At 49.7% G+C, this 25,879-nt stretch overlaps 7 protein-coding genes across 7 annotated transcripts; 2 read left to right on the forward strand and 5 right to left on the reverse strand.

Annotated features, from left to right (window-relative positions):
- Positions 1-392: 392 nt before the first annotated feature.
- On the reverse strand, positions 393-4,835 carry FMAN_02670 (uncharacterized protein; the record flags this gene model as incomplete). Its single annotated transcript, XM_041820260.1, has 1 exon — positions 393-4,835. One exon carries the CDS (start codon positions 4,833-4,835, stop codon positions 393-395), a length of 4,443 nt encoding a protein of 1,480 aa, XP_041686158.1.
- A 1,143-nt stretch (positions 4,836-5,978) lies between these two features.
- Positions 5,979-9,205, reverse strand: FMAN_02671 (uncharacterized protein; the record flags this gene model as incomplete). Its single annotated transcript, XM_041820261.1, has 6 exons — positions 5,979-7,018; positions 7,068-8,351; positions 8,402-8,492; positions 8,594-8,875; positions 8,929-9,018; positions 9,077-9,205. The coding sequence occupies 6 exons, from the start codon at positions 9,203-9,205 to the stop codon at positions 5,979-5,981; spliced, it is 2,916 nt and encodes a 971-aa protein (XP_041686159.1).
- A 628-nt stretch (positions 9,206-9,833) lies between these two features.
- FMAN_02672 (uncharacterized protein) lies at positions 9,834-10,883 on the reverse strand (the record flags this gene model as incomplete). Its single annotated transcript, XM_041820262.1, has 2 exons — positions 9,834-10,501; positions 10,580-10,883. The coding sequence occupies 2 exons, from the start codon at positions 10,881-10,883 to the stop codon at positions 9,834-9,836; spliced, it is 972 nt and encodes a 323-aa protein (XP_041686160.1).
- A 2,491-nt stretch (positions 10,884-13,374) lies between these two features.
- On the forward strand, positions 13,375-16,658 carry FMAN_02673 (uncharacterized protein; the record flags this gene model as incomplete). Its single annotated transcript, XM_041820263.1, has 2 exons — positions 13,375-15,704; positions 15,755-16,658. The coding sequence occupies 2 exons, from the start codon at positions 13,375-13,377 to the stop codon at positions 16,656-16,658; spliced, it is 3,234 nt and encodes a 1,077-aa protein (XP_041686161.1).
- A 397-nt stretch (positions 16,659-17,055) lies between these two features.
- Positions 17,056-19,908, reverse strand: FMAN_02674 (putative 26S proteasome regulatory particle chain; the record flags this gene model as incomplete). Its single annotated transcript, XM_041820264.1, has 4 exons — positions 17,056-17,082; positions 17,137-19,614; positions 19,667-19,740; positions 19,791-19,908. The coding sequence occupies 4 exons, from the start codon at positions 19,906-19,908 to the stop codon at positions 17,056-17,058; spliced, it is 2,697 nt and encodes an 898-aa protein (XP_041686162.1).
- A 473-nt stretch (positions 19,909-20,381) lies between these two features.
- Positions 20,382-21,656, forward strand: FMAN_02675 (putative RIO2 protein; the record flags this gene model as incomplete). Its single annotated transcript, XM_041820265.1, has 2 exons — positions 20,382-20,444; positions 20,499-21,656. The coding sequence occupies 2 exons, from the start codon at positions 20,382-20,384 to the stop codon at positions 21,654-21,656; spliced, it is 1,221 nt and encodes a 406-aa protein (XP_041686163.1).
- A 380-nt stretch (positions 21,657-22,036) lies between these two features.
- FMAN_02676 (uncharacterized protein) lies at positions 22,037-23,992 on the reverse strand (the record flags this gene model as incomplete). The annotated part of the gene is made up of 6 exons (XM_041820266.1): positions 22,037-22,214; positions 22,270-22,347; positions 22,397-22,657; positions 22,707-22,798; positions 22,853-23,096; positions 23,148-23,992. 6 exons carry the CDS (start codon positions 23,990-23,992, stop codon positions 22,037-22,039), a joined length of 1,698 nt encoding a protein of 565 aa, XP_041686164.1.
- Positions 23,993-25,879: the final 1,887 nt, after the last annotated feature.

Here is a 25,879-nt window from a genome sequence, read left to right on the forward strand (position 1 = left end):
CCAGCAGCAATGGTTCAGTCAGTCAGACAATACAAGTACACATCCCTTTTTCTTATGGTTCAAACAGCTTCGTCTTTTGTCTCTTGATGCAGAACATTCCGCTCAGCTGTGTTATCAGCCACATGGCTTTTCTCATAAAACAATCCGGAATGCTTCATATCCGAGATTGATCGGTGCGTCCCCTTGAGTTTCTTGTGCATGACAGGGTGGTAAAGCTCCTGGTTCACCATGTTAGGTCAGTCTCAGCCTATCTGCGTCGGCATCTTGTTGCGTGTGAAAACTGATAAGTCAATTGCAAACCTAGGTTCTATGTCTCAGAAACACCAAACGCCAAACTCCGGAATCCTACTATCTTAAATTCACATGAACCATTGTTTTCAGCCATCCATCATCTAGACAGACACCAATTGCCCCAGAACCCTGCCGGTGGTTATCTCTCGACGTGGGTCGAGAAGTTTGCGCCCGATATTTAGATTCCATAGCGGCTTGTCAATCGCCGTTGGCTGGTTGTTCACGTCGTTCTGTTCATTCACAACCCAGTCATTGCAAACGACACAAGCCCATGCCGTCGGCGCGCCCGTTACAAAACCATCGACGTTGGCCGAAATATTGACCTTCTCACTAGGCTTTTGTGCAAGACAACTGGGACACACTGCCTTCTTGAAGCGCGACAGCCGCCATTCTTGCATCAATGCCGCGTGTTTCATAACCTCTTTGGCATAGTACAATCTATGGAACCGGCAGAGCGATGTTCCTAGCATTCTGTTGGCCCACGAACAGCCTGTCAGAGCCTCGGTATTCCTCATGAGTTTGGCGGCGGCTTGTGAGGGGTCATTGACCAGTTTCTGTATGATTTGGGAATGCGCATCATCCGCTGCAATGCCATATACCCGCCTGGTACCGACAATTTGATTCTGGACCACGTTCGGAGCACCGCTGCTCATCTGACCTGCACAGTCATTGCAGAGATAAGCACGCATGCTGAGCAGTTCACCTTCGGTTATGGGATTATGCTCATGCTGGAACAAGCACTTCACGTTACCCCAGGTACAATCATTGCATACTGGGAAGTATGGTAGGGCTGTGTTGCGATGGGCATGGCTCTGGCAGATAGCCTGACCTTTGCCATCTGTGTTCCAAGCGTTACACAGTCCCCATCCGCCCTCTCCCGGTTCACCGCAATAAAGGTTTGTCCTTGTAACCTTCTCCTCGCAAGGCACGTCGCCAAGAACATCACGTAAGGGCGTTGGCTGGTTTGTTTGACGATTGGCAATAGAAAAGAGGCGTGGCCGGGACTCTTCTTCAGGATCTTTAGACTTTGACTCATGCCATTCGCTCATTTCAATACCCTCGAGATGATTGAAGACCTTCCAGCGTGAGCTCTTTGGCTTCTCCTTGGACTGAGGTTTCTGGTTCGGACCGAATGTGAAACCGAGGAAAGGATTGAAAGCAACTTGATCGTTTGCGTTCTTGGGCGCCCGTTTCCCGCGAGCCGTTCTCTCTTGGGATGACCTTTTGCTGCCTCTAGAGGTTTGAGGCTTATGCCAGCGCTCCCCACGATTCGCGCGGGAACGCCTATGTGCCTGCTCACCACTTTGATCTACGAAATGCCCGTACCGACGCTTGAAAACCCCCAGGGATTCGTTACTTTCTTCTGGAGACTGCGAACCACTATATCGCTCTTGTTGGTCATTTCCAATCACCTGAGCCGGGATGGCACGCTTAGCCAAGGGCCGACGTTCACCACTTTCGTCGTCTGCGTTTTGTGGCGCTATTCCTGATTGATTGAACTGATCTACCAAGTATAGATCGTCCCACGGTTGACTGTCTTCTTCGGGATCTACTGGATCTTGATGCGGTCCCATTTGCTGTGAATAGGCATCTGATTGCCGTTGATCCCAGTTTCGGTAATCTTGCGGGTTCAGCAAACCTTGGTCTTGTTGCATTTGCTGCCCATTCTGCGCCTGGGAAAACGTCTGTTGGTCGAAGCTATTATGTATTTGCTGATTGGCTGGATCTAGGAATGGTGGCACTGGCTGTGGCTGCTGTTGACTAAAGCCCCCGTCTTCTTCTTGCCCGGCTGCTGCTGGATCTCCACATGCCTTGATGAGATGGTCTGTATAGCTACCTGGTTGATGTCCTGCTGGAAAGGGATATGGAGGTGCTTGTGGTTCCGGTGCATTTTGTTGAGGATTATATGTGTCTCCATATTGCATCGGCGGTTGGTTTGGCAGTAATTGTGTTGCCCCCTGTGATTGTGCGGCATGCGGATTTTGATAAGCAGCTGAAGGTATATGACTTTGAGTTCTCTCAATGTCAGCGAGCACAGGACCTCCCCGGAAGCTGCGCACTGCTGGTGCTACCGAGTTGGGTTCCATACCGGCCTCCACCATCTGGAAATCCTGCACGTTGCGCAGAAGGCTCCAAACTTTCTGGTACGCTTGCGGGTAGTTCTTTGGGGGCTGGGGTTGATTGTCCCAATACAGATTCATCAAGTCGCGCCAGGATCCGACAGGTGTGCCCTTCAGTTTCCTGCCAGACTCAAGACAGGCAGGGGGCAAAAAGTTCACTGGCGGGCGACGAGATCGATGAGCGTTGGCTACGGATTTATAAAGCTGCGGACCGTCCTTGGGGTCGACCAGGCCGTACATAGGAGCTGCAGGACCAATCCAATGTTCAATGCTTCGACCATCCTTGAGGTCGTCGACACCTTCAGGGCCATATCCCAAGGCCAGGTAGTACAAAGGACCAGGATTGTAGGTTTGCTTGTTTTCCTTTTCGGCTATCTTGCCACGGTCAATACATCCAGGTTTGGTCCAATGGATAGCATCGCATCGCGCCTTGTGTTGTATGCAACTGTCACATGGTCTTTGTCTGTCACAGTTTCTCCCAGCCTCTACACATTGCTTGCAGACCTGGTAAGGGGTGAATTGTCCGAAACCAACCCTGCTCAGATCGAAGATTGGACAATGTCGAAGACCACCATTTTCTGGGACCATGCAGTCGATACCAATCTGCGTGCAGCGCTCACACGCGTAGTATGGCTGGAACCACATGACCAGACAGTCGGTAGCTTTCCCAGCTGTCTGGCACCCTTGACACGGCTTTCTCCAAGTTGTGTGTGGTAGCACTTCCGTATATTCATGCCATTTTTCTTTTTTGGTCTTGTCCCCCTTTGTCTTCTCTTTGTCCGCCTCGAACTGGGTGCGTATCTCCCAGCTTGTGGGCAAGTTCTTGTCACGTTTGGTAAAAGGCCCCACGGGAGCTCCAAGGTCCAAACATATTGTCCCGTCCCGTTGACATTGTGCGCAGGCTTGGTTGTTCTCCCACTCTCCCCTGTCTTTAATCCAGCTGCAGCAATCCTCCTCTCCCTCCAGCTCACCGTTCGCCTTGTGACGCAACAAACAACGATCGCATGGATGCCGGTACCACGGTCGACGTGTGAGCTTGTTTGGCCGTGTGAAGAGCGTTGCCACCTCGCCAACCTTGCAGGCCCCCCCTCTTCGACAACTGTGATTGTGGCAACCGTAGCCTAGTATCGTATCGACGTCGCATGTTTCTCCCCGTTTATTTCTTTCACAAGCATCACAAGCCTTCTTCTGATACGTCTTAGGATCGTCAACGCCGTACCTTTTGTGCTCGAAGTGGATCAAGGACGTTTCAGGGCCTGGAACCTGGCACTTATGGCCGCCTTTCTCAGCCAGCTCTGTGTTATCCTTGTTTCGAGAGCGGTAATCAGCGCAGTTGGTGCATTCTAAATTATACGTTTTGGGGCCGTTGCTCTGTGAAACCTGTTCCCAGTCACACGGCTTGGCGTCGCTGATCTCAGGGTGTTTATCACAGAAGAGGCATTTTGTCCCTTTAACGACCCGTTCACAGTCTCCTTTCTTGGTATTACTCTGAGAATTGCTCCTATCCTCGGAGGCAGCTGGTTCTCCCCTGGGCTTCTTTTGCGGCCTGGGATCCGAAAGAAGATCGTCTTCACCGTCGTCTTCCTCTCTGTCGGTAGCCGCTTTCCGTTTCCTGGTTATCTGAGGCTGTCTCGACGGAGGTGACGTTGTGTTTGGAGTGGGATTAGGGATTCCAGAACTGTTGGCGTTGCTTCCCTCGGCGCCAGATGCGTTTGGCGAAAGATTTCTCGTCCTTTTCGGAGCGGGCGCCCTAGCGTCTGGTGAGGCTGCCCGACCTCTCTTATTGTGACCCCCAGTAGATGGGCCAGCAAGAGATGGCTGAGAAAATGGAGGAGCGGGAAGACCAGGAGGAACAATGCCATGATCGGCACGAGCGTTGACAATATTAGGATGTCCTACAATGGAATGAGGCTCATGTTGTTGAACTGGAATAGGCACTTGCGGATTACCGCCAGCGGAACGAGGATTTTCAAATGTAAATGGTCCTGGAGCGCCAAGAACAGTACAGTGGTCGAATTCACCCTTGGCCAACATCGCTTTGTGTGCCATGGCCAAATTGTGTAGCTGAGTCAGAGCCCAATTCCAACTCCAAGCCCGAGCCTTTGCCTGAGGATCAGGAAAAGGCTGGATGAATATCTTTTTGAGTGTCTGTTTGGCAACCTTATATGGAGACTGCGTCTCAAAATTCAATTCCTCCTGAACGAGAGGGTTCGGAGTTTGCTGCTCCCAAGTGGCCGATCCAGCGCTCTGATCGAAAGAAGGCTCCCAAGGCCCGAAGGTTGCGTTGATCAAATTTGGATCACACTGAAATCCCTGTATTGAATTATTTTCATTGTGATATTGGCCTGGATATTGATCCTGGTTTCCATTTTGACTCTGGTTCTCATCTTCAGGAAGCATGCCGTAGTTTGGATATCCCGACATGTTGTTATAGTCTCTCGAGAGAAATCGTGACTGTTCAAAACTCAGTGAATGATACGGTACTCTAAACTTAAGGACTGTGCCTGTAAATATTTGATAGCAGGCAAGTTAGAACTAAAGTGTGCTTGCTCACTATACAGCAACATAAACAATAGAAACAATAAGAGTCCAGTTCATGAGTTTTGATCTGGAGTGTATAGAGTGACTAAAGAGTGCCCAGGACTTGAGCTGATGTTCTTGTTCTTATCAACTCAATGTTCCCTCGCCCGAGCCCTGCATCCTTTGTTCCACACATGTCAACCAACGTGAACCGTCTTTGTCCAAGAAATCTCCCTTAGCTACCCAGGACACACACTATAGTTCTTTGATACCCGATTTAGATCACCGAGTTCCATTATTCGTCTGGTGTTGTCGAGTGTTCATTCATTCTTGACTGATGCACAAAGAACTTGAGAAGAATCAGGCAAAGTTCGCAGATGGGACACCCATGAGACTAACGATAATCCCATTTGTAACCAATCGCACTTGTCCGTGAGCCTCTTTTTGTCTTGACGGGTTTGCTGAGACTTGACCATTGTGATGTGCGAGCACGTCAGATGGACCCCCTGGGCCGAATCTGATTCTTTGTTGTCATCTCTATTCACCCATCAAACGGGCCAGTGCCTTTTCAATACAGCCTCTTTATCACCGATATCAGCAAGCTAATGAGGCTTGCCCCCTCTTGGTCCAAGTGTGAACGCATCTCATACTCAGAAGCTGGAGAATAGCTTCATTTCAAAAACGCCACTCTACTGAAAGAATACAATACGAAATTCCTGCTTTTGTATCTACACAAACTCTTCACATCATGCCACTGTGCTCTAGGCGGCTAACCTTCCACGGGCGTCCTAATTGTTAATGCTTTTCGCCATGCCTTCCAGAGAGTCCATCCCGTTTTCCCGTCAAAGAAACGCTCAATTATCCTCGATTAACCCCAGTATACATACATATCTAATGGTCTTCACTTTCAAATTCCCCACCAGTCCATCTTGTTCCTCTAATAGGGGCTAGATGTCGTATCAAGAAGAAACAGAGCACCAAACCCGTCTGCCCGTTTGCGATTAACACGGAGCCTCCACTATCTTCTCATTAAGTCCATAACCTCGCCTAACCGGAGAACTGGAAGCGCGTGGCCTCGAGCTGGCCGAGTCCGTCGCGGGGTGCCACATTTCGTCGTCTGTAAGTATTGGTGAAATCTTGCAGAATCGCGCGCACATTTTTCATGGCGCTGGGGTCTCCCGACTCAAGTCTCTCTTTGATCTTGATCAGGAATCTGTTGGCCTCGGCAGGGGAAACAGTGCCCTCTGGTAGTAGCTGTATTGTGTGGGAGACCCATTGGTGAGTCTGGACAGGAACCAGCTCAAACAACGCCAGCAGAACACCACTGCCATCAGCGAAACAGTCGCGGGGGAAAGTGATCATCATGCCCGCCATGACCTGCTTGACCAGACCCTCGCCAAGAGTAAGTAGCAGATTCTTGACAATGGCCTTGACCTCCGCAGCCGTTGTCTCCGGTAGCCTATCGCTACTAGCAGGGTTATCACCACCGTATGACAAGAGATCACGGAGGAAATGCAGCGTTGAGGACAGAGGGTCTCGCTGCTCTAGAGTTAGAGCGTAGATGGACGCCTCAAAGACAGACCTTAGAAGATGAGATGGAATGAGCTTCTGGGGGTAGTAGAGAAGGGCGTCAATCAGAAGGCGGAAGAAGTCATCAATAACGTCAGGGAGTTCCTTAGGTTGTAGTTCCGTCATGACTCGGAGGAAAGTTGTTGTCTGGGCTTCAAAAAATGTGTAAATGTTCTCAGTGGTGGCTTGGTCAACGTGCTCTCGTGCTTCAGAGAATTCGCGCAGGATCGCTGAAGTGACCCACAAGAAACATCCTTCCCTTGAGTTGTTGAAGCCGCCAGCAAGCTTGTTTGCCATTTCTGGGAGCAAAGGGGTCATGGCTGTGCGGTGGGCAATGACCATATTGCGCCAGCACCTGCAGACGCGCTCGCAGATGGGAGTGAAGTTCAAGAAGTTGTCCAGTACGGTGGAAAGGATGGGGAAAACCTCCTGCCAGTACTTGACAGCAGGGTTCTCCTGACCAGGGCTCACAGGGGGCACGACGTATTGAACAAAGATGGTGATGAGCTGTAGATGATCTAAAACGGTGTTAGTCTTGCTTGCTGAAACGAATTCGGGCTTACTTACCAGCGAGCGCCAATTTGCCCTCCTCGTCTGTAGCATTATTGGCTTTGGCCATCAAACGCTGGATCAATGGGTCGCAGTATAGCTTGAGCAATCGGTAAATCTCCTCTGTGGGCTGGCAAGCCACAACGTTAGCAACACCTTCTGTGATCTCTTCCTTACTCAAGTCTGGGAGCTTATCCAACACTTCATCATAGAAGGTCTGAAGCTGCAGCACTTGGCCACTCAGGAGGTGCTTGCAATCTGTACAGAAGAACTTGATAGCCAAGGCAGCGGCGCGGATGATCTCCCTGGAATCCGACTGGAATGATGTGACGATGTAGTTGAATTGGGGCTCGAGATATTCCGGATGGGCAGCTGTCCATTCAGTGTAGCGGCCGAGTACCATGATGGTTGCGAAGCGGAGCTTCTCGTGGCTCGGCATCTGTACAAGGAGAGGCATAAGCTGGCGAAGCACAATACTCTCATCCTTGTCCACCATGCGACCGAGAGCGCGCAGGGCAAATAAAGGCGCCTCCAGCTCCTGCCAGTGAGGTACTGAGTTATCGTTCACTTGGTTGGCGTACTTTGACATCCACAGCTGAATTGCTTGGAGAACCTTAGTGAGACAGTCCGTAACGCCCATCACCTCGCAGCAATCCTTTAGTGTGTCGCCCATCTGGTGTCGAAACTCTCTGAATTTCTCCTCTTGCTCGCGATCTCCGTCGAATAGATCATTTTCGTTACCCGAGTCCGGCTTGGGGTATTCAAGTTGCTTTAAGAGAATGTCCACCAACTTGGAGTAGACGTCAACAAGCTCAAGCCGACCTTGAATATAGATCTCCAGCACAAGATAGAGCTTGAGCTCGTACCAAAAGTTAAAGGTATGCTCAATGACATCGCGCTCCTTGTCTCTCAAGGCGCATTCCAGCACAGCGTCAACTAGTGGTCGGAAATGTGTAGGTTGGCGGGCGACTCCAACGACCCAGCTCTCTGCAGCAGTTGCAAACACCTTAGTCAAAGACTTGAGTGCCTCTGTGTCATCCTCCTCGGCTGCCTTGGCCACTTGGGGCTTCAAGGAGATGATTCGTGGGAATAGTAGCTCGATGATCTCCTGACTCTCGTCGACGTCGCTGGTCTCTCGAAGCATGGTGCACAGACACTCGGAAGCCTCCTGACTGCAACCATCGCTAGTTGTGCCGTTGAAAACAATATCCATTAGAGGCGACTTGACAACATTGCCTACTGGGACCTCTCGAAGCCAGGAAGTGATGCACTCCATCAACTGAGGGTTCTGAGCGGCTGCCGCTGCGATAGATGTTAGTAATTTGGCAGTGGCGGAAGGTCACGCAACTTACGTGAGGACTGAGAATAGTTGATAAGGAGTTGGACGACCTGGTCCGCATTATCGGCCAAGAGAGCCTGCGTTCGCATCGCAAGATCTTCTTCCTAATTCCAAACAATTAGACTTGAGCTGGTGTTGAGGTCGACCGGATTTGACAATCTCGAAAGAAGCGAATTCCCGATCTATGGTTGCGCGATCCACGTACAGACAAGGTGATCTTTCGACCCTCGGTGACTTCTTCAGGGAGAACCCTCAGGAAATCCAAAATGCAGGCGTGGCTCTCGGGGCTGTCACTAAGCGACTGAACGACAGAAGGCAGAACATCGTTCCAGTCCTTCATTTGGATCGCTAGAATGGCCAGACACACACAGAGCTGGACACGGATAGGCTTGGGACCCGGGGCGAAGTGCTTTAGAAGTAAGAGGATTTGGTTTCGAAGGGCAGGCAGTTCGTTCGCGGGAACTTGGGTAGAGAGGTCGTATGTGATCTAGAAGGGAGAAGTTAACAGTGAGGCCGAGGTGTATATCACAAGCTTCAAACCTTTCCACGCAGGGTAATGGCGGCAAAGAGGGTTGCCTCTGGCTCGGCATCAGACTGCAGAATACCCATTATAGTTGCCCATGAATCCTTCTATACATATCCAGCGTTAGCGACCTAGCCGTATGAAGAAGATCCTGCAGCGACGCACTGATTTCTGAAACCTCTCTAAGTACTCGTGGGCGTGCTTCTTGGCCTCTTGCTCCCCGCTCCTCATAGTCATAACAGCAGCCAGCACATCAGGCGGCGCAAAAGCCTCCTGGGCCCCGTTTGAAGCCATTTCGTTTTGAAGGGTGAGCAGGGGATATCAAAGTTGAGTGTCGGGGTATGTGGCTATGATGCGCACGATTGACCTTCGTGAGTAGTGGCGCATGCAAAGGGGGGCAGCAGTTGGGATCGATGAGGCTCCTATGGATCGCAAGGGAAAACTTTGGCGAGAGGATAAGTCGAGAGAACCGGTTGAGAAGGAAGAAAAGAATGGAAGTATAGTACGGAGCCCAGAAGGCAAACAAGTTCGGAAATTCAAGAGAGCAGGTAATTCAATGACCTGGCTAAGGTTTGTTTAAGGTCAGGATAAGTGCCTACTAGAAGTATTTACGATTCTTAGGTTGCTCGTCATGGCCATGGCGGGGCAACCGCCCGGATATTACCCGACATCTCAAGTTTGACTACTCCGTACTCCGCAACATGACACACCTCATGGACGAAACATATGTGCATCTCTGGAATTATCAATAACAGTTGAAAAATACGAAACCCAAACATATGATTCATGATGTCTGACAACAGAGCTTCGTGTTTGTGCTGAGAATAGTCTGGCAACTATCTGAACAACAGAGCTGAACCTACACCTGGCTGGGAATATCACGTGGCCCCCAAATCATATACCAAGCCCTTCAGTTTTAAGGTTATAAATCTTGTCGTGGATATCGCGAAGTAGAGGCTTCATGTACACCGGCGTTGATCTCGCCGTTTCCAAGAATAAGGCCATTGAGTCTACGATCGTGAGTGTCTGTGGGAATCTGAAGCTCCGACGTAGCAGGCACCATCTGTTCTGTCAAAGCCAAGCCATACAAATGTAGCGGGTTCTCGTGCGCTATGCCCTTTGTTTCGAGCTTGGCCATGTATCTGTTGATAAAGAAATCATAAAAGCCCTTGCCGTGGCCAAGGCGTCGAATTGACCCTGACTGGTCAAAATCGAATGCGACTCCAGGCACAACCATGAAGTCTAGAATTGCGGGCTCGGAATTCTGGACGTCTGAACCACCCAGTATACGTCTTCTCGCATCAACAGTAGCTGGGTCAACGCTGGGAATCCCCCACTTATCCAACTTTAGGCTCTCATAGTCCTGGACGTCTTTTAGGTGAACCATGTCCATTACCCGAGCTGGAGTGTCCGGTGTTTGAAAGGGCGACTTGTGTAAGTAAGGAACAAAGACCTGCTTGCCAGCAGATAAGGCATGGCGCACAATAGCATCTGTCTGGACCTCAGCCGCCGGCATAGCCAGATAGATGCTGACGCGCCGAGCATCCTTGTAAGGCTGAAACTCTTTCAAGGTCTCGAAAATACAGCGACCTGTATGACTGGTGTTAGGGGAAGCGTTCTACGAATAGACACATGACATGATAATGAGTGATTGGTTGGTTGTCATACTCTGAGTTGTGATGGAGTCCTGGGTGATCTTGGACAGCTTCTGCTTCATGAGACTTCTCAGCTGCTGCTTAGCAGCGGGAAGGGATGACGCCATGACGAGGGTGACAAGACAGATGAACCAAGATGGTGGATTGGCGATTGTTCCTGTTTGTTGGTGGTAAAACTGTATTTTGAATAACGTGCTGGAGAACCCACCTCGGAAGGATGCTGCGCTAAGAATCAAAAGCTCCTGGTGTGACACGCCCTTGGGACCGACGGAGCGGATACGCGCCGAACCCAAATCGCTCTCTGGCGTCATCGCCATCATGTGAACGGAAGCCGACGCCGTCTAACGTTGAGACATGACAGGCGGCATCAGCGGTGAGACCCGAGGAGACAAAATGAAAGCCTAATTCCACTCCAATAGCCCTTACATCTGTATTTCAGTCGACAACGGCGGATATTGAGGAAAAGACGCCAAAGCGAATATTTGGAGGGTATGGATTGCTCAGCTGTTACGAAGTCTGTCCAAGGGACCTGATGGTAACCCCCACGGGAAGGCTGTATGGGAATATTTTGGGAGCGTCAACAATCTGCCTATCCCGGGCTTTGGGAACGAGGAAAAGACGGCTCAGTACGTAAGGACTTTCACAAAGAAGCTGCGGTGTCGGACTGGGTTTCTTAACATTCATCAACCATGTATGGCTGTCTGTAAGCACTGTATAACGTAAGGAGATGATATCTCCCGCAGGTACTCCGTAGGTAGGTAGGTAGGTACTAAGGTAGGCAGCAAGTAGTTAGACTGCAGACGACGATTGGAAATGCAATTGATATCAGATTATTTGAATTATCAGGTCTCGGATTGGCAGAAATTCTCAAACGGCACAGGTAATTCGAGCCTGGTGCTACAAACCATGAAAAAACGTCCGTGTCTCATGGTTCACCATGTGCCAGAAAAAGCTCATCATTTGCAATAGGCGACATTCTATTGCTCAGAAGTTGGGACGAACAACCCAATCTTCGCTAGCTAAAGCCATGTCTCAGGCATTGCTGACGAGGAACAAGTTTGAACATGGGTGGTTTACGCGTGGGATGTGTGAAATGAGGATCCGAATTCCTTCCAGGGATTGGGGCGTGTCATAAAAAATACCTTCAAGGGTCCGCTGTCTATAGAGACGGGAGGAATGGGATTCACTCACTACCAGATCGTTTCGCGACGAGGCTGACGGCTGAAGTATAGTGGCTCGATTACGAACAAACAGCGGCAGATCTACAAGTTCAGCAATATAAGGTTCAGAGGCTGTTAAGCTACCTAGTAACTAGGGCAGGAAAGAAAACACAGGACCTCGATCCTAAATGACAAAAAGGCTTAAGTAATATAGCCTAAGCCTAGGGTGACTTTTACTAAGTTTATTTTAACACTTCACAGCAAGGTTCGCTGTTTTCTTGCCCCCAGAGGGCTACCTATCTGGATCGTCAAAGGGTCAGGAACGGTTCCTAGGTGCTCTGATAGCGACAGAGACGGGACCAAACAGGCCAGACAGAGGACAGCCAGGGTGCCATTGTAAAACACAGGGGTTTGGGTTGTGATTGTGATCACATCTTCGGGTGTTATCTAATCAGATCCATCAACCATCCTCAGAAATTTGAACTGTCCCTGTCCTGTGGCCTGTAGCCGAGATGGGGACGTCAGGGGTTTTGGTTCGGCCCGCTTGTTGTTGCCGGGTTTGACGATGAGGTGCTTGGTGCTCAGTGCGTCTCGGAGACAGGAACAAGGGTTTGTATGACCGAGAACGAGGAAAGATAGAGATCAAGAGCATCTCTACGGCTCGTGAAACACCAGTGTACTGCAGCCACTTTCAGGCTGTGAGTACCCTATATGTCTGATTCGTTATATTGGATGGCACCAAAACCTCCCAGAATTGAGTGCACTGCTGTATGAAACTGATGAACAGATGGCCTGGGAGACTACCCAATAAACATGCGAGATGAAGGACAGCCAGCCATTCATTCATTTTGGCAAAGATATGGGTGCTCCCTTGTGGAATGGCACTTGGTTGCCCAATTATTTGTGAATTGCAATTGGATAGTTGTCATTCCTGGCATCTTCGGGAAGCATTGTTAGCAAGTCATGCAGCTGTCAATAGTGCTTTGAGCCTGAAATTCATCATCCATATCAACGCTCATGTTGTCTATTCTTCTGATACACCGCATACTCTCCGAGTCATACCAAAAGCCATTGCGCGAGCTGAATACCGTACTACTAACTCATGCACAATGCTCAATGTTTTGTCCTGCAGTAGCTACGTACCTAGATTGCCGTCATCCCGTCACTCCACTGACTCCTGGTCACCACCCACTCAAAACCCTTGAACTCCCCACGCCTGAAGACAGGGCTGTCTTCTCCAAAAGCTCTTGCTTGCTTGATGGGCATTCCCGTAACGCGCCGTAGCCTTGCTTTTTTATTATGCATTATGTCTTTCTACCTATCACTGTCTTTGGATATGCTTTGTTGTCATTAATGCCATCCACCTGCTGTCAATTGGATCCTTTTGAGGCACTTTGCTAGCGGACGGCCCCTCTAACCACATTTTCTCATGGTATCAGGGCCCTTTTGATGCTGCTCCATACCATTACAAGGCAATGCCACACGCCAGATCGATGAGAGCTGGAGCCCGTTCGATCACGCCCCTCCTAAGTCGCTACCTATTTCGTTCACGCTGGCTTGGCTTGCTAGTCAACGATAGTGTGGATAGCATCCATATCCATAGCTAAGGTGGCCAGCCAGATACTGATACACGATACACGCCCCCGCCATGGGCAAGCACACCACCAACTCATCCTCGGCCTCCATCTCTTCCAGCAAACGAAGCCTAAGCCGCCAATCTTCAGCGTCTTCGTCCCTGGCAGAGAGGGTTGGAGACAGGGTTACTGGTGATTCCCATCCACTCCGCCAGGACGTCGCCCTTCAGCCCCTAACATCCACATCCACGTCTGCATCCTCATCCTCTGCCAGGTCCACTGTGACTGTCTCACCCTCACACCCAGTCCAAGCCAAGGGTCATGTCTTGCCGTATCAGGCTCCGGCCTCTCATATACCTCCTCCATCATTAAGTACCGCTGCTACCCCAGCTGCATCTGCATTTGCATCTACACCTGCATCTGCATCTACTTCTACTCACGCTTCGGCTCCAACCTCAGCTGCTATTCCACCGGTTCTCGTTGGTAATCAAGATGCGGCGCAGCCTCTTGATCATATCGATTCCGACGATAGTCTAGATGCCATTCCTCAACCCATAGACGACACTATAGATATGGCTTCCAAGAAGACGCCCTTCTTGCGCTCCGCCGCTACTCGCTCCGATGCTGCTCCCTACGGTTCGGTCTCACTAACACCCAGTCGCAACAATTCACCCGCTGGTAGTGATCGCTGGGATCCCGATTCCCACCAGCTCCGTCACGTTCCGGATACAATGCGCAGCGAGGCCTCGCACCGCTCCATCCTTGGCAAGAAATCCTCCTCGAGGTTATCCGAAGAGATCGATGGCGCCGTCCTAGTCTCGGGCCTTGAAGGCCGCCTGGGCATTACCGAACCTACACATACTGGTGTTCTCGAGGGTAGCATGAAGGACGACTTGTCCGAAGATGGCGCACTGCTGGATGACGCTTCTTCGGCCGCATCAGATTCTGAGAATCAAGAAAACTCGCCTCACGAGGCTGTTCGCGCGTCCGTCCCGCCTACAGACAATACCACTCTATCCATAAATACGCCACGCATGTGGTGTCTCTCCGTCATTTTCGCCATTCTAGGCTCTTCGACCAATCTGTTCTTCTCTTTAAGATACCCCAGTGTTGCCATTACTCCAGTTATTGCCTTATTGCTTGTCCATCCTCTTGGACATCTGTGGGATTTTGTGCTAAAAAGACCTTATGACCCTGAGGAGGAGTTTATCGATGGTGTACGGACGACTTCTGTCAGTGACGATGCGCATGGATCGTATAAGATCAAGAGACGCACGCGTTGGAGGAGATGGCTAGCGCAAGGTCGTTGGAACGAAAAGGAACATACTTGCGTCTATGTCAGTAGCAACGTTGCATTTGGCTTCGCCTTTGCGACAGATGTTATCGTGGAGCAGACTCAATTCTACAACCAGGAAGCTCCTATCGTGTACCAACTTCTTCTCACTATATCCACCCAGATTCTCGGTTATGGCTTTGCAGGCATAACACGCCGCTTCCTAGTTCGACCCAGTGGAATGATCTGGCCGGGGACTCTTATGTCGGCAGCTATGTTCTCGACGCTTCACAAACAGGAGAACAAACCTGCCGGAGGCTGGACCATTAGCAGGTGGAAATTCTTCTACATCGTCTGGACTATATCTTTCCTCTTCTATTTTCTCCCTGGACTACTTATGCCAGCACTCAGCTATTTCAACGTCATCACCTGGTTTGCGCCCAAAAATGTCGTTATCGCAAATCTGTTCGGCGTATCTTCCGGTCTTGGGCTCTTTCCCCTGACCTTTGACTGGGCGCAAGTGACCTACGTTGGCTCACCGTTACTTGTCCCGTTCTGGGCTGCTATGAATGTTATCGGAGGTCTAGCTGTGGTAATGTGGATTATTGCGCCTATTCTCTACTACACCAACGTTCTCTTCTCATCGTACATGCCAATTCTTTCAGCTGCTGTTTTCGACAACACGGGCAAGGTCTACGATGTCAGCAAGATTCTTACGCACGATTTTCTCTTTGACCGAGAGGCCTATCAGAGCTACAGCAGAGTGTTCTTGCCAATCACATACGTGTTGAGCTATGGTGTTCAATTCGCTGGTCTGGCTGCTCTTCTGACGCATACTGCCTGTTGGCACGGTCAGGATATATGGAGGTCTTGGAAACGAGCACTTGAGGAGGCTCGCGAGGATGGGCAGCCCAAGTATGAACCGGTAGCGGATTCTCCTGGGCCTCTACCACGACAATCGTCCGACGAGGACCAGAGGCGCATGTCAACATCCACTTCTCATGTAGATGGAATTATTAGCCGCGAAGATATTCACAGCAAACTCATGAAGAGATACAAGGATGCCCCTCTGAGTTGGTATCTAATCACGTTTCTCTCCATGGCTGCCATCGGCATCTTCGTTGTCGAATAGTAAGTCTACGCCCCCCTATTCAGATGCCTTCCCTTGCTAACTGGTCTAGCTATCCCGTCCATTTGCCCTGGTACGGCCTTCTTCTCGCGCTTGGCCTTGGGGCTCTGTTTTTCATTCCCAATGGCATCATTATGGCTGTCACAAATCAACATAGCAGCATCTATCTCATCTGTCAACTCATCTGCGGTGTTGTGTTTCCAGGTCGCCCAATCGCAAACATGGTTTTTGTTACATACGGCTACATTTCATCAGCGCAAGGCATCAAATTTGCTTCTGACCTTAAACTCGGCCACTACATGAAGATTCCTCCTCGCATCCTCTTTCTTGTTCAGATCGTCGCGACACTTGTCTCGTCGCTGACTCAGATTGGTGTGCTCAACTGGATGTTCGCAAACATCAAAGGCATTTGCACTTCAGAAGCTCTCAATGGATTCACCTGTCCCATTGCAAGAGTACACTTCAACGGCTCCATTCTGTGGGGTGTCGTTGGGCCTAACGAATTCTTTGGTCCGAAGGCCATATATCGTTCCCTGGTCTGGTTCTTCCCCCTTGGCGCTCTCCTCCCCATTCCTCTGTGGCTTTACTGTCGACGTAACCGCTCCAGTATTCTCCGCAAGGTCAACCTACCTGTTATTTTCGGCGCCATGTCCTGGATCCCTCCTGCAACAGGCCTCAACTTCTCTGTCTGGGTGCTTGTATGCTACGTCTTCAACTACCTTATCAAGAACCGTCACAATGCCTGGTGGAGCAAGTACACCATGACATTGAGCGCCGCCCTCGATTCTGGGCTTGCCTTTGGTATAGTAGTTGTATTTTTCGGCTTCATCTACCCTGGGCTTGCAAAGAACCTCAAGTGGTGGGGCACTGAAGTGTACAAGCAGGGTTGTGACTGGCAAGCATGCTCATATAATACCCTCCCAGAAGGTGGACGCTTCGGGCCCAAAACATGGTAAAAAGTCCACAATGTTGAAAGGGGTTTTCTTTTTGGGGGTTTTAGAACATACTGCATATAGAAATCTGTCCTCTTTATGAGGGCCACAATGATAGACAGCATGGACGGATACGATGGTCATTATTACAAAGGCGTGGTTTATTTACATTGATTCAACGGGTAGCACCAGCTTTGACAGCATGGGGAGTTTTGGTTCAGCATCAATTGACATAGCACGTTGCTTTTGGACCAAGATAAAACTCCACACTTGGTGTCTCCGTCTATCATAATGCCTATTCCTACCCGCTTCTTTACTGCGCTTACGGCAGATTACCATAGAATACAGTGTGATTAAGTCTGGCTTTGTAACTTGCCTGGTTTTAGAAACCAGAACCATGCTAATAACAAGTTCAACCCGTCTATTTCTCAGCTTCCCAATCAGGGTTCTACAAGTTCATGTCAGCACGTGAGGATAGTTTGTTGAACGTTAAGCAACTTACCTTCCGCAAAATTACCAAGCCTTCTAGAGTGCTGTTGAGGCTAATATACTCCTCATCTTCCAGCTCTGCTCGTTCACCATATCCGAGCACCACAGGTGTGCTCTGAGTTTGCCAGCCAGTGATTGTCTTGGGACGACCAGCTTGGCCAACGACATCGACGGCTTGACCCACGCGGACGTTGACCTTGAGAGGCTTGAGGTCTTCATCCAAGGTAACAAGGAAGCGGGGGTGCATGGCCGTGACAAGGAAGTAGAGGAGGTAATGTGACTGGCCGGTGATAAACTCTTTGGGCTCAATCATAGCGACAAGAGTAGCAAGCAGACCAGCGGCCGCTACACGGGACAGAACTTGACGATCTGTATGGAAGGGACTGATTGACAGAGTACCCTTACCCATGTGGAGGAGACCCTGGGCGATTCGCACCATAAAAAGAGCATCCTGATCACGGTGGTAGTAGCTGGCGAGTTGTCGAAGCAGCTGAGCTAACCGGGCGTTGTTGGTGCCTGCACCCAGAAGACCCATGGCAAAGATGGCGTTGATAGCAACCTCAGGATCATTGTCGTGGCTGTATCTTGAGAGGGTATCATACACCTTCATTTGAGGGTTGCTAGGGCTAATGAGACCCATGGCAAGGGGCACAGCCTTTCGAATGTTGGCCTCGCCGTAGTGCATGAGATGACCGAACTGACGCAGGACCATTTCTTGTCCAATGTCTTCACCCATAGCCACAAGTGCAATACCAATCACCGCGTATGCCTGCAGAAGTTCGTCACCCCTCTTCTCTTCAGACTCCTCTTGATGCTCATTGCAGATATGAAGAAGCTCCTGGATCTTAAGGACAGCGCCAGTACCGGCCCACGCGCAAATCTCAGCCATGACAGCGGTCGACTTGGCCATAGGATGCTCGATGGCCTTCAGGGTTTCGAGGATAACATCAACCTCTTCTTGGCGACCAAAGAAGAGAAGACCTAGACCAAGAGCCAAGAATCGTGTCCACTTGTCAGTCAATTGGCTTTTGCGATCGTCGTCCATTAGAGTAGTGATAATGGCCTCGCTGATTTCCGGGTGAGAAGAGCCAGTGAAGATAAGACCGCAGGATAAAGCAGCCATTGCCGAAATCTGCATATCAACACTAGCATCAGAGATCATGGGTAGCAAGTGCTCGAGAACGTCCTCCTTGTTGGAGCCGGCATAAGCAAGTCCAAGACCCATGATGCAGGCAGTCCTGACGAGGGGGTTGGGATGGTAAAGCTTGTCCCCATCAGCCAACAGGGCAATGGCTGGGTCTGAATCCATTACTACGCCCGAATTCATAATTCCAATAGCAAGCATTGCGCCAGCCGAAATCTCTGCCTCTGAGGAGTATGTATACTTATCGATCTTGTCAAGCCCATTCTCGATATCCCACATTAAGAGGGTGCCCATGGAGGCAACGGTGGACATCATGCCGTCGGCTTTGGTCTTCCAAACCCATGTCTCCTTCTCACCGTCGACAAGCATCATTTTATCGTTGCCAAAACCAGCATTCACAAAAGCATTGACGAATGCCGCTGCAAGGTTATGCCGAGCAGAGTCCAGATTGGTCATTCCTGCAACTCGACTGCTCTCCAGGTGGCTCTTGTAGATATCCTCGGTGGTCTTTGGCTCCAGGATGTTGAGCTCCTTGCCAAGCGATTTGAAATGTTCCGACAGCTTCAGGTTGCCGACGGACTCCACTAGGGCAGTGTTCTCTTCTGACTGGTCATCAGCATCAATGACTATTCTTTGCCGCGCAATCAGAAACGCAAGCTGCCTCTGAAGGGCAGGGTCTTCAGCCTTGTCGAAATCGGACTTAATGAGTTCGTAATCGTGTAGTCGAATTGCAAGGACCATAGCCTGTGCAAACTGCTTGTATTCCATGTAGATGTCGTGTGCGGTCTTGAGAAAAGTCTCATTGTCGGGGTAGGTGAGGAGGTTCACCATTGAAGACATGTACAAGCATACACGAGCGTATGTGTTTTCGTCCACGAACTTGGGCATTTCCTCAATGATTTCAAGTTCGCTCATAAGATCCACTGCATCGGCTTCGGCATTGCTCTTGAGGAAGAGGGGGATCAAAACAAGTGCCAGGTCGATCAGGTCCTTGGTGGACTCGTCATTTGCGATTCGCTTTCCATACACTTCTCCAATCTCAAGCGCGAGATGCCTAGTATACTCGTGACCCCACGAGCTGATGTCAGATGAAGGCGCTTGAAGTCTGTAAAACAGGGTGTCTTGTCGGTCTTCATCTGAAAACGTCATGCCGATGACGGAGAGAACATCCGCCAGCGAGGTCCTGTCTTCGCCCTCAGGCCACTGCTCGAAAAGTTTCGTCAAGGACTCGTAATGCGGTCGTAGGAATTTGAGGGGCTTTGGAACTGCTGTCATGGATGACGTCGACGTCTTTATCAGGTTCTTCATAGCTTCAAGGGCGGGCTTGTAAAGTTCCGTGTTTGGCTCCTGTATATTGTTTAGACCATTGCACCAAAGACTTGCTAGCGGATAAACTTACGGTCAAGCGCTCGACCAGCAATTCAAGCTCATTCTTGAGTTGTTGGTCCTCCTCGTTGAGCTCCTCCTCAGCAGCTAGGTCCCGAGTCAGTACATCATTTCATGCAAACGGCAGGGCCTCATACTCTCAATTTTCTCTTCCTCTCTCTTTCCATTTGTTTGTTGCTTGTCCTTCTTCGCATCGTCGACGGCCTTGCCCTTGCCCTTGTCGGCCGCCTTTGGCACCTCGCTGTCTTGAGCCATGTTGATGTCGTAGGCCTGGGCGCCTGGTAGAGTCCACTGAGCAGACTGGCAGCAAAAAAAAGACAGAAAGGTAAACTGCTATACAAGCCTGAGCTGTGTCCTCAGTGATCGCGGCGTGTCAGTTTTGAGAGTTGTGCTATTGTGGTCGTGGGTTGGTGTGGATGGAAACTGATGGAGGCTGCTTGGCTAAGCTCAAGGTGCTTTGCTGTAGGTAGCGGTAGCTCTGCTGGGTTACGCGAAGCGCTGCCGCCTGGCTATCCCCAGCCTCATCACGTGCAAGCCAGCACAATAGGACCCACATTGCCAAGAACGCAGACTTTTGATAACGAGCGATAAGATCTTCAAGAAAAAATAACCCCACCATACAACATCAACCCCTCCAACTCCAACAACAAAAAACATCAGTTTTCAACAAATCCTTGAGATAGAGGTTCAAGCATTTATCTTGGAACTCTCTACAAAAGCGGCCCACAATGAAGTTAGATACACGGGCAATGCGCCACCTCGCCTCTGAGGATTGGCGAGTTTTGACAGCAGTATGCATGCGCCCTGGCCATCACGGTTAGACACAAGACTTAAACCAATTATAGGTCGAAATGGGAAGCAAAAACCACGAACTTGTCCCAACTTCATTGATCGAGAAGATTTCACGCCTTCGCGGTGGTGCCGGAAGCGTTCATAGGAGTATCTCGGCCCTTGCCAAAGTCGGTCTCATTGCGCGGGTGAAGGAGGCAAAATACGATGGATATCGACTCACATATGGTGGACTCGATTACCTTGCACTTCACACTTATGCCAAGAAAAAGGATGTCTACAGTGTAGGAGACAGAATTGGTGTGGGTAAAGAGAGTGATATCATGGTTGTGGCAGATCATAGCGGCACCCAACGAGTCCTCAAGATCCATCGACTGGGCCGAATTTCTTTCCGAACCGTCAAATCGAATCGAGACTACCTTAAGATTCGACAATCTGGATCATGGATGTATCTTTCACGGCTCGCTGCCATGAAAGAGTTTGCTTTCATGAAGGCTCTACGTGAAGAAGGCTTCCCCGTCCCCGAGCCCATTGCACAATCACGGCACACAATTGTCATGTCGCTAATAGACGCCTTTCCTCTCCGACAGATAGCGGAAGTTCCTGATCCGGCATCTTTATATGCTGACCTCATTGCTTTGATCCTCCGACTCGCCAAACAAGGACTGATTCATGGTGATTTCAATGAATTCAACATCTTGATTAAGGAGAACATTGCCAAATCTGAGGATGGGGAGGAGACTCTGACACTCGAGCCTGTCATCATCGACTTCCCCCAAATGATTTCCATGGAACATCAAAATGCCGAGATGTATTTTGATCGAGACGTGAACTGCATCAAGCGCTTCTTTGAGCGCAGATTTCACTTTGTTCCAACAGAACCCGGTCCCTTTTTCAAACATGCGAAAAAGACAGTGGGTAAGGATGGCGTGAAACGACTCGACGCTACGGTGGAGGCTTCTGGCTTTACAAAGAGGATGTTGAAAGATCTCGAGGCCGCTATCAAGGAAAAGGGGGATCAAACGGCTCAAAATAGTGGGGATGAAGACGATGAAGATGAGGGTGACGACAGTGACGAAGAGAGTGAGAACAGTGATACAGATAACACAGAACACCCTCATGATGGCCAGGTATCAGGCGGTCTACTTGGCGATGATGCTATGGCTTCGAAGGAGGATATGGTAGAGGAGAGCATGTCAAAACTGACAGTATAAATGAAAAACAATGATACCCATCTCTTGGAAGATCCAACAAGGCCAACCAAGCATATCTTCGCTCACAACAAATCTGCGACTCAAAATAACTGAAGGAATTCTATGACATTAAGAAAATTCTCTCTAAACGCCCTCTGACTTTTATGGCACGAAGCCCCCGAATCTAAACTACAAAAGCTCATGACATGATATCATGGCATGAATTCCTCGAGTGTAACAGCTACCTCAGACCATAAGATGTTCCGCGATGGCTACACTGTTGATGCTTGAGTCAAACACTCCAAGACGGAAAACAACGAGAGACGAATGATAAATGAAAACGCGGGTTCCGGCGTTACCAGCCAGGTAGAATCCATTTCAACTGTTGGCAGTTCGAAATTTTAGATCTCCTTCTTGATCTCCCTCTTTACGTCCTTCTTGATCTCCTTCTTGATCGAAGGGGACGCATCGAAGGATGAGCAAGTCACCACTCCATCCACGTGAACGGGGGTGTTCTCGCCGCATTCGGATGAGGCGGGCGTGGCAATCACTTCATTGGTGCTCCCGATGGCAGCCGTCCTATACCAAGGGTTAGAAAAAAGTCACAGAACCCCGGGGCAGCCCTGTCTCATACCCAATGGATTGACGCTGAGAAGCCAGGCGTCGAGTCTCATTGTTGGTATCGGATACAGAGGGAGCCGGAGGCACGGGACTAGGAAAGTGTCAACCTCTGTGAGAAAACAATACGCATTAAAACTTACGGCCGGGTGATGGGGATGGCTGCTCGTCGGTTCTGGGCATGGTGAGGGTACATGGAGCCACCATAGCCGACGAGGGGAGTGCCGTAGGCTCCGATGTTGTACTCGTTCGTTCGGAACTGACGACGCTCAGCGGTGACTCGCTTCAATTCCTTCTGAGCTGGAGTATCAGCGTAGCGAATGTTCATGAGAAGTCCTTCATCGCCAACACTCGAACCATGGAACCTCTCGATGACATCATCGCAAATATCTCGGTTCTCGAAGCTGTGCCTCTGTTAGCCACATACACTCATCCTTAGCCCTGAGCACCTACCGAGCAAAACCAACACCACGGCTGTTCCCCATGCTATCACGAAGGATCTTGCTGGACAAGATCGTATAATCCCCGAAAATGGCGCCGAGCTCCTAGCAGCAGTTAGAGGCTGTAGAACATATTGAGCCATGGTTTTCAAAACGTACCACTTCTGTCAGAGACTTTGGAAGGTTCGAGATGTACAGGTTGGTAGAGTCGTCGTCACCCTCAGCCTTGAGACGAGAGTTGAAAGACTCATGAAAAAAAAAAAGTGTCAGTTTACCCTTCTCAACACTCATCCATGGGTTGGGGGAACATGCCCTAGCAAAGCCGACTTCGTATCCAAGACGATGGAATCCGCGAATACACATCTCGGAGTGAGCAACGTCAAAGAACTTTGCGAAGCCAAATCTTGTCTTTGTTAGTCATTGTTTGTTCCAAGATTTGCGTAAAGAAACGTACCCTTTGCACGCACCGGTTGCAGTGTCAATGATAGCCTTGGAAGTCTCGACTTCACCGAAACGGGAAGTGAATTGATACAGGGTATGGTCATCGGTGGTCGGGTAAAGACCACGGATATAGACATTGCGGTTGCCGGGGATTCGATTTTCGAGGCTTTGTTCAAGGCTCTTCATCTGACCTGCAGGCGTGAAAACTGCAGGAACCGCCGTAGGAATGGCAGGTTCCTTTGCCAAGATCTCATCCAGGACGTGATCAGACGCTGGAGAAGGCTTTGTCTTAGTCGTGGTTTCGACATGATGAGAGCCAAGGAGTTGGTGGGGAGAAGGAGTTGTGTACGCTGATCGATCGCTGTGAACTCTGGGACCATGCTCACGATTTGGCCAGCTCCCATAAAAGGGGGTAGCAGGTGCGGACTCTGTGGTCGAGTAGGAGCCGCGGCGGTTCTCCAAACCAGGAACTTCGGACTGAGTTCGATCACCTCGAGGATGTCCAGCATTGGCGCGAGCGGGGGTGAAGGGGACGAGAGGGCCGGATAGAGCATATGGGTTGGCATAGGCTCCATTCATCTGATAGCCAGGATAGGCCGATTCATTTGGGTGGTTAAGGGCAACCGACTGGGAACCTGGCATGGAGGCAAGAATGAGTCCATCGGGAGAAACCATGTAGGGTGGTGGCATGGGAACAGGCGCGCCCTGGGGAGCAGACAAAGTCATGCCCGTAAGGCTCAACCCCTGAAAGTGGCCCAACAAAGCATTGTGATCGGTAGAGCCAGGGATAGCGAGATGCTGAGGTCGCCTATCAGGCTGGTTGGAGAGGAAAGGTGCCACACCAGTGGTCGGTTCCATGGTCGCCATTGAATGAGGATGTATGACTGAGATATCTATGCAAATGTCAGACGATTATTCATTTGGTAATGATGAAGGCTCGGACTCGGTTAAGCTTGAAGATGAAAAGGGATATTGCTACATCAGATTGAACATCCGGAGGGGTAACTGCAAGCATCTCACCTCACAAGCAACAGATCGGCTGCAAAAAGCAGTGCAAGATGCGAATAATCGGTGGATGTGTGAAAATCTGGCTGTATCCAAGATGTCAGTTGAGAAGTGCATACGTGGGTGACGACAAGAGGGTATGGTAACTTGATAGAACAGATGCTCCCAGGGGGTCGAACAGAACATCCAACACTGAGTATATTGACGAACGATATTCTGGCAGTCCTGTATTGCTGTGACAAGGTTGGGGGATGAATGCGTGAAAACAGAGTGACTGGGGCAAAGATCTGCAGCAAACATACCTCGAGGGCTTGAATGATGATCAAGCAGTTGATGGACAAAGCAGGCTGAAAGAAGCCGATGATGACGAACTCTGGGGTACCAAGACTGAGATGAAGCGAGAGTAAGTAAATTAGCCACGATAGCGTGCAAGATGGAGTACAGAAGAGATTGAAGGTATGAGGAGCGTTGAATGAGGTCTGTGAAAAGAAGATGAAGAAGACAAAGAGAGGATGAGAAGAGACGAGGGAAGATATAGGGGAAACAGAGGAAGAGAAAGGATGAAGCAAGCACCTACCTAACAGTGCACAAAAATGATGATGTCGGAAAGAGGTATACTGATGAAAGAGGAAGGACCTTTTGCAGTTGGGAAAAAGGCAAGAATGATGCTATCAGTAAGACCTATGTCCGCGCAAAAAATGTTGTCAAAAACACTGTTGATGTTGAGTGAGAAGGTCGGATGAAATATAATTTGGATGAATCTTGAACAATGGGAAGGAATAATAAGAATAATAGCAAAGAAGAGAAATTCAATGCGGACCCTCTGACAGCCTCAGGATTTTTGACAGTGTCAACCTATCTTAGGAAGGTGAATTATTTGTTGTAGCTGACAAGAGCTGCGAAGCGAGGTCCTGCCTGCCACTTCCAGACAATGATATTGGAAGGACCTAGGTAAGCACCTCTCATGGAAGTTTGTAGAACGAGCTTGTCACTATTAAGTACCTCAGGACGAGGCAATGGAAAGGGTTATTATGGGTAAAGATCAGAACAATTATGTGTGTATGGTTGAGAATATCTGCAATGATAGTGACGTTGTCTGTCTATTGTTCTGTTGTTAAATACGGGCCAGAGCGACGGGTAAGTGGGCGGTGCTGATATTCGTGCGAGGACCGAGGCTTTCCAGATGTCAGCATGAACAGCACCGAGAACATCGGTTTGGTGATTAAGGAAACGTAATGTTGAAACCCATGAAGACAAGGATCAGGAAAGACGGAAGTCAATGCCAGTGACATGACAGTGAATAGGAAGATTATTGTGGTGACTGATGAGAAGCAGTCTGAATCAAAGCAATATACTGTAAGTCTTTCGTAGATGTGCCCAGGTCATGAACACGCAGAAGGAATGATACTTGTTACTAAGAGTCAAATATGTTCAAAGGTCAGTATCTAGATAGCTGAAGTGCCCTGGATCTAAAGCCCTTTCTTGTATATGCTGAGAGATGGCTTAGACCCCAGCTGAAGTACGCAGACACTTGTATTGGGGAGTGTACAAGATGTGTCTCTATAAGAGTATGTTCCATATACTTCTAGGTAGGCAGGTATTTCGCGGCATGGCTCATAGCACAAACAGATCTCCCATGCGAGCAAAACCAACCATTTCTTGGTCGCTTGTTTGAGCTCAAATATTGAACTCTCCTGTGGTCATTTTCCCAATGTCTCGCACTCTGATTTGTTAAGATTA

The sequence above is a fragment of the Fusarium mangiferae genome (genome assembly GCF_900044065.1).
Source record: "Fusarium mangiferae strain MRC7560 genome assembly, contig: FMAN_scaffold010, whole genome shotgun sequence".
In the NCBI taxonomy this organism is placed as follows: domain Eukaryota; kingdom Fungi; phylum Ascomycota; class Sordariomycetes; order Hypocreales; family Nectriaceae; genus Fusarium; species Fusarium mangiferae.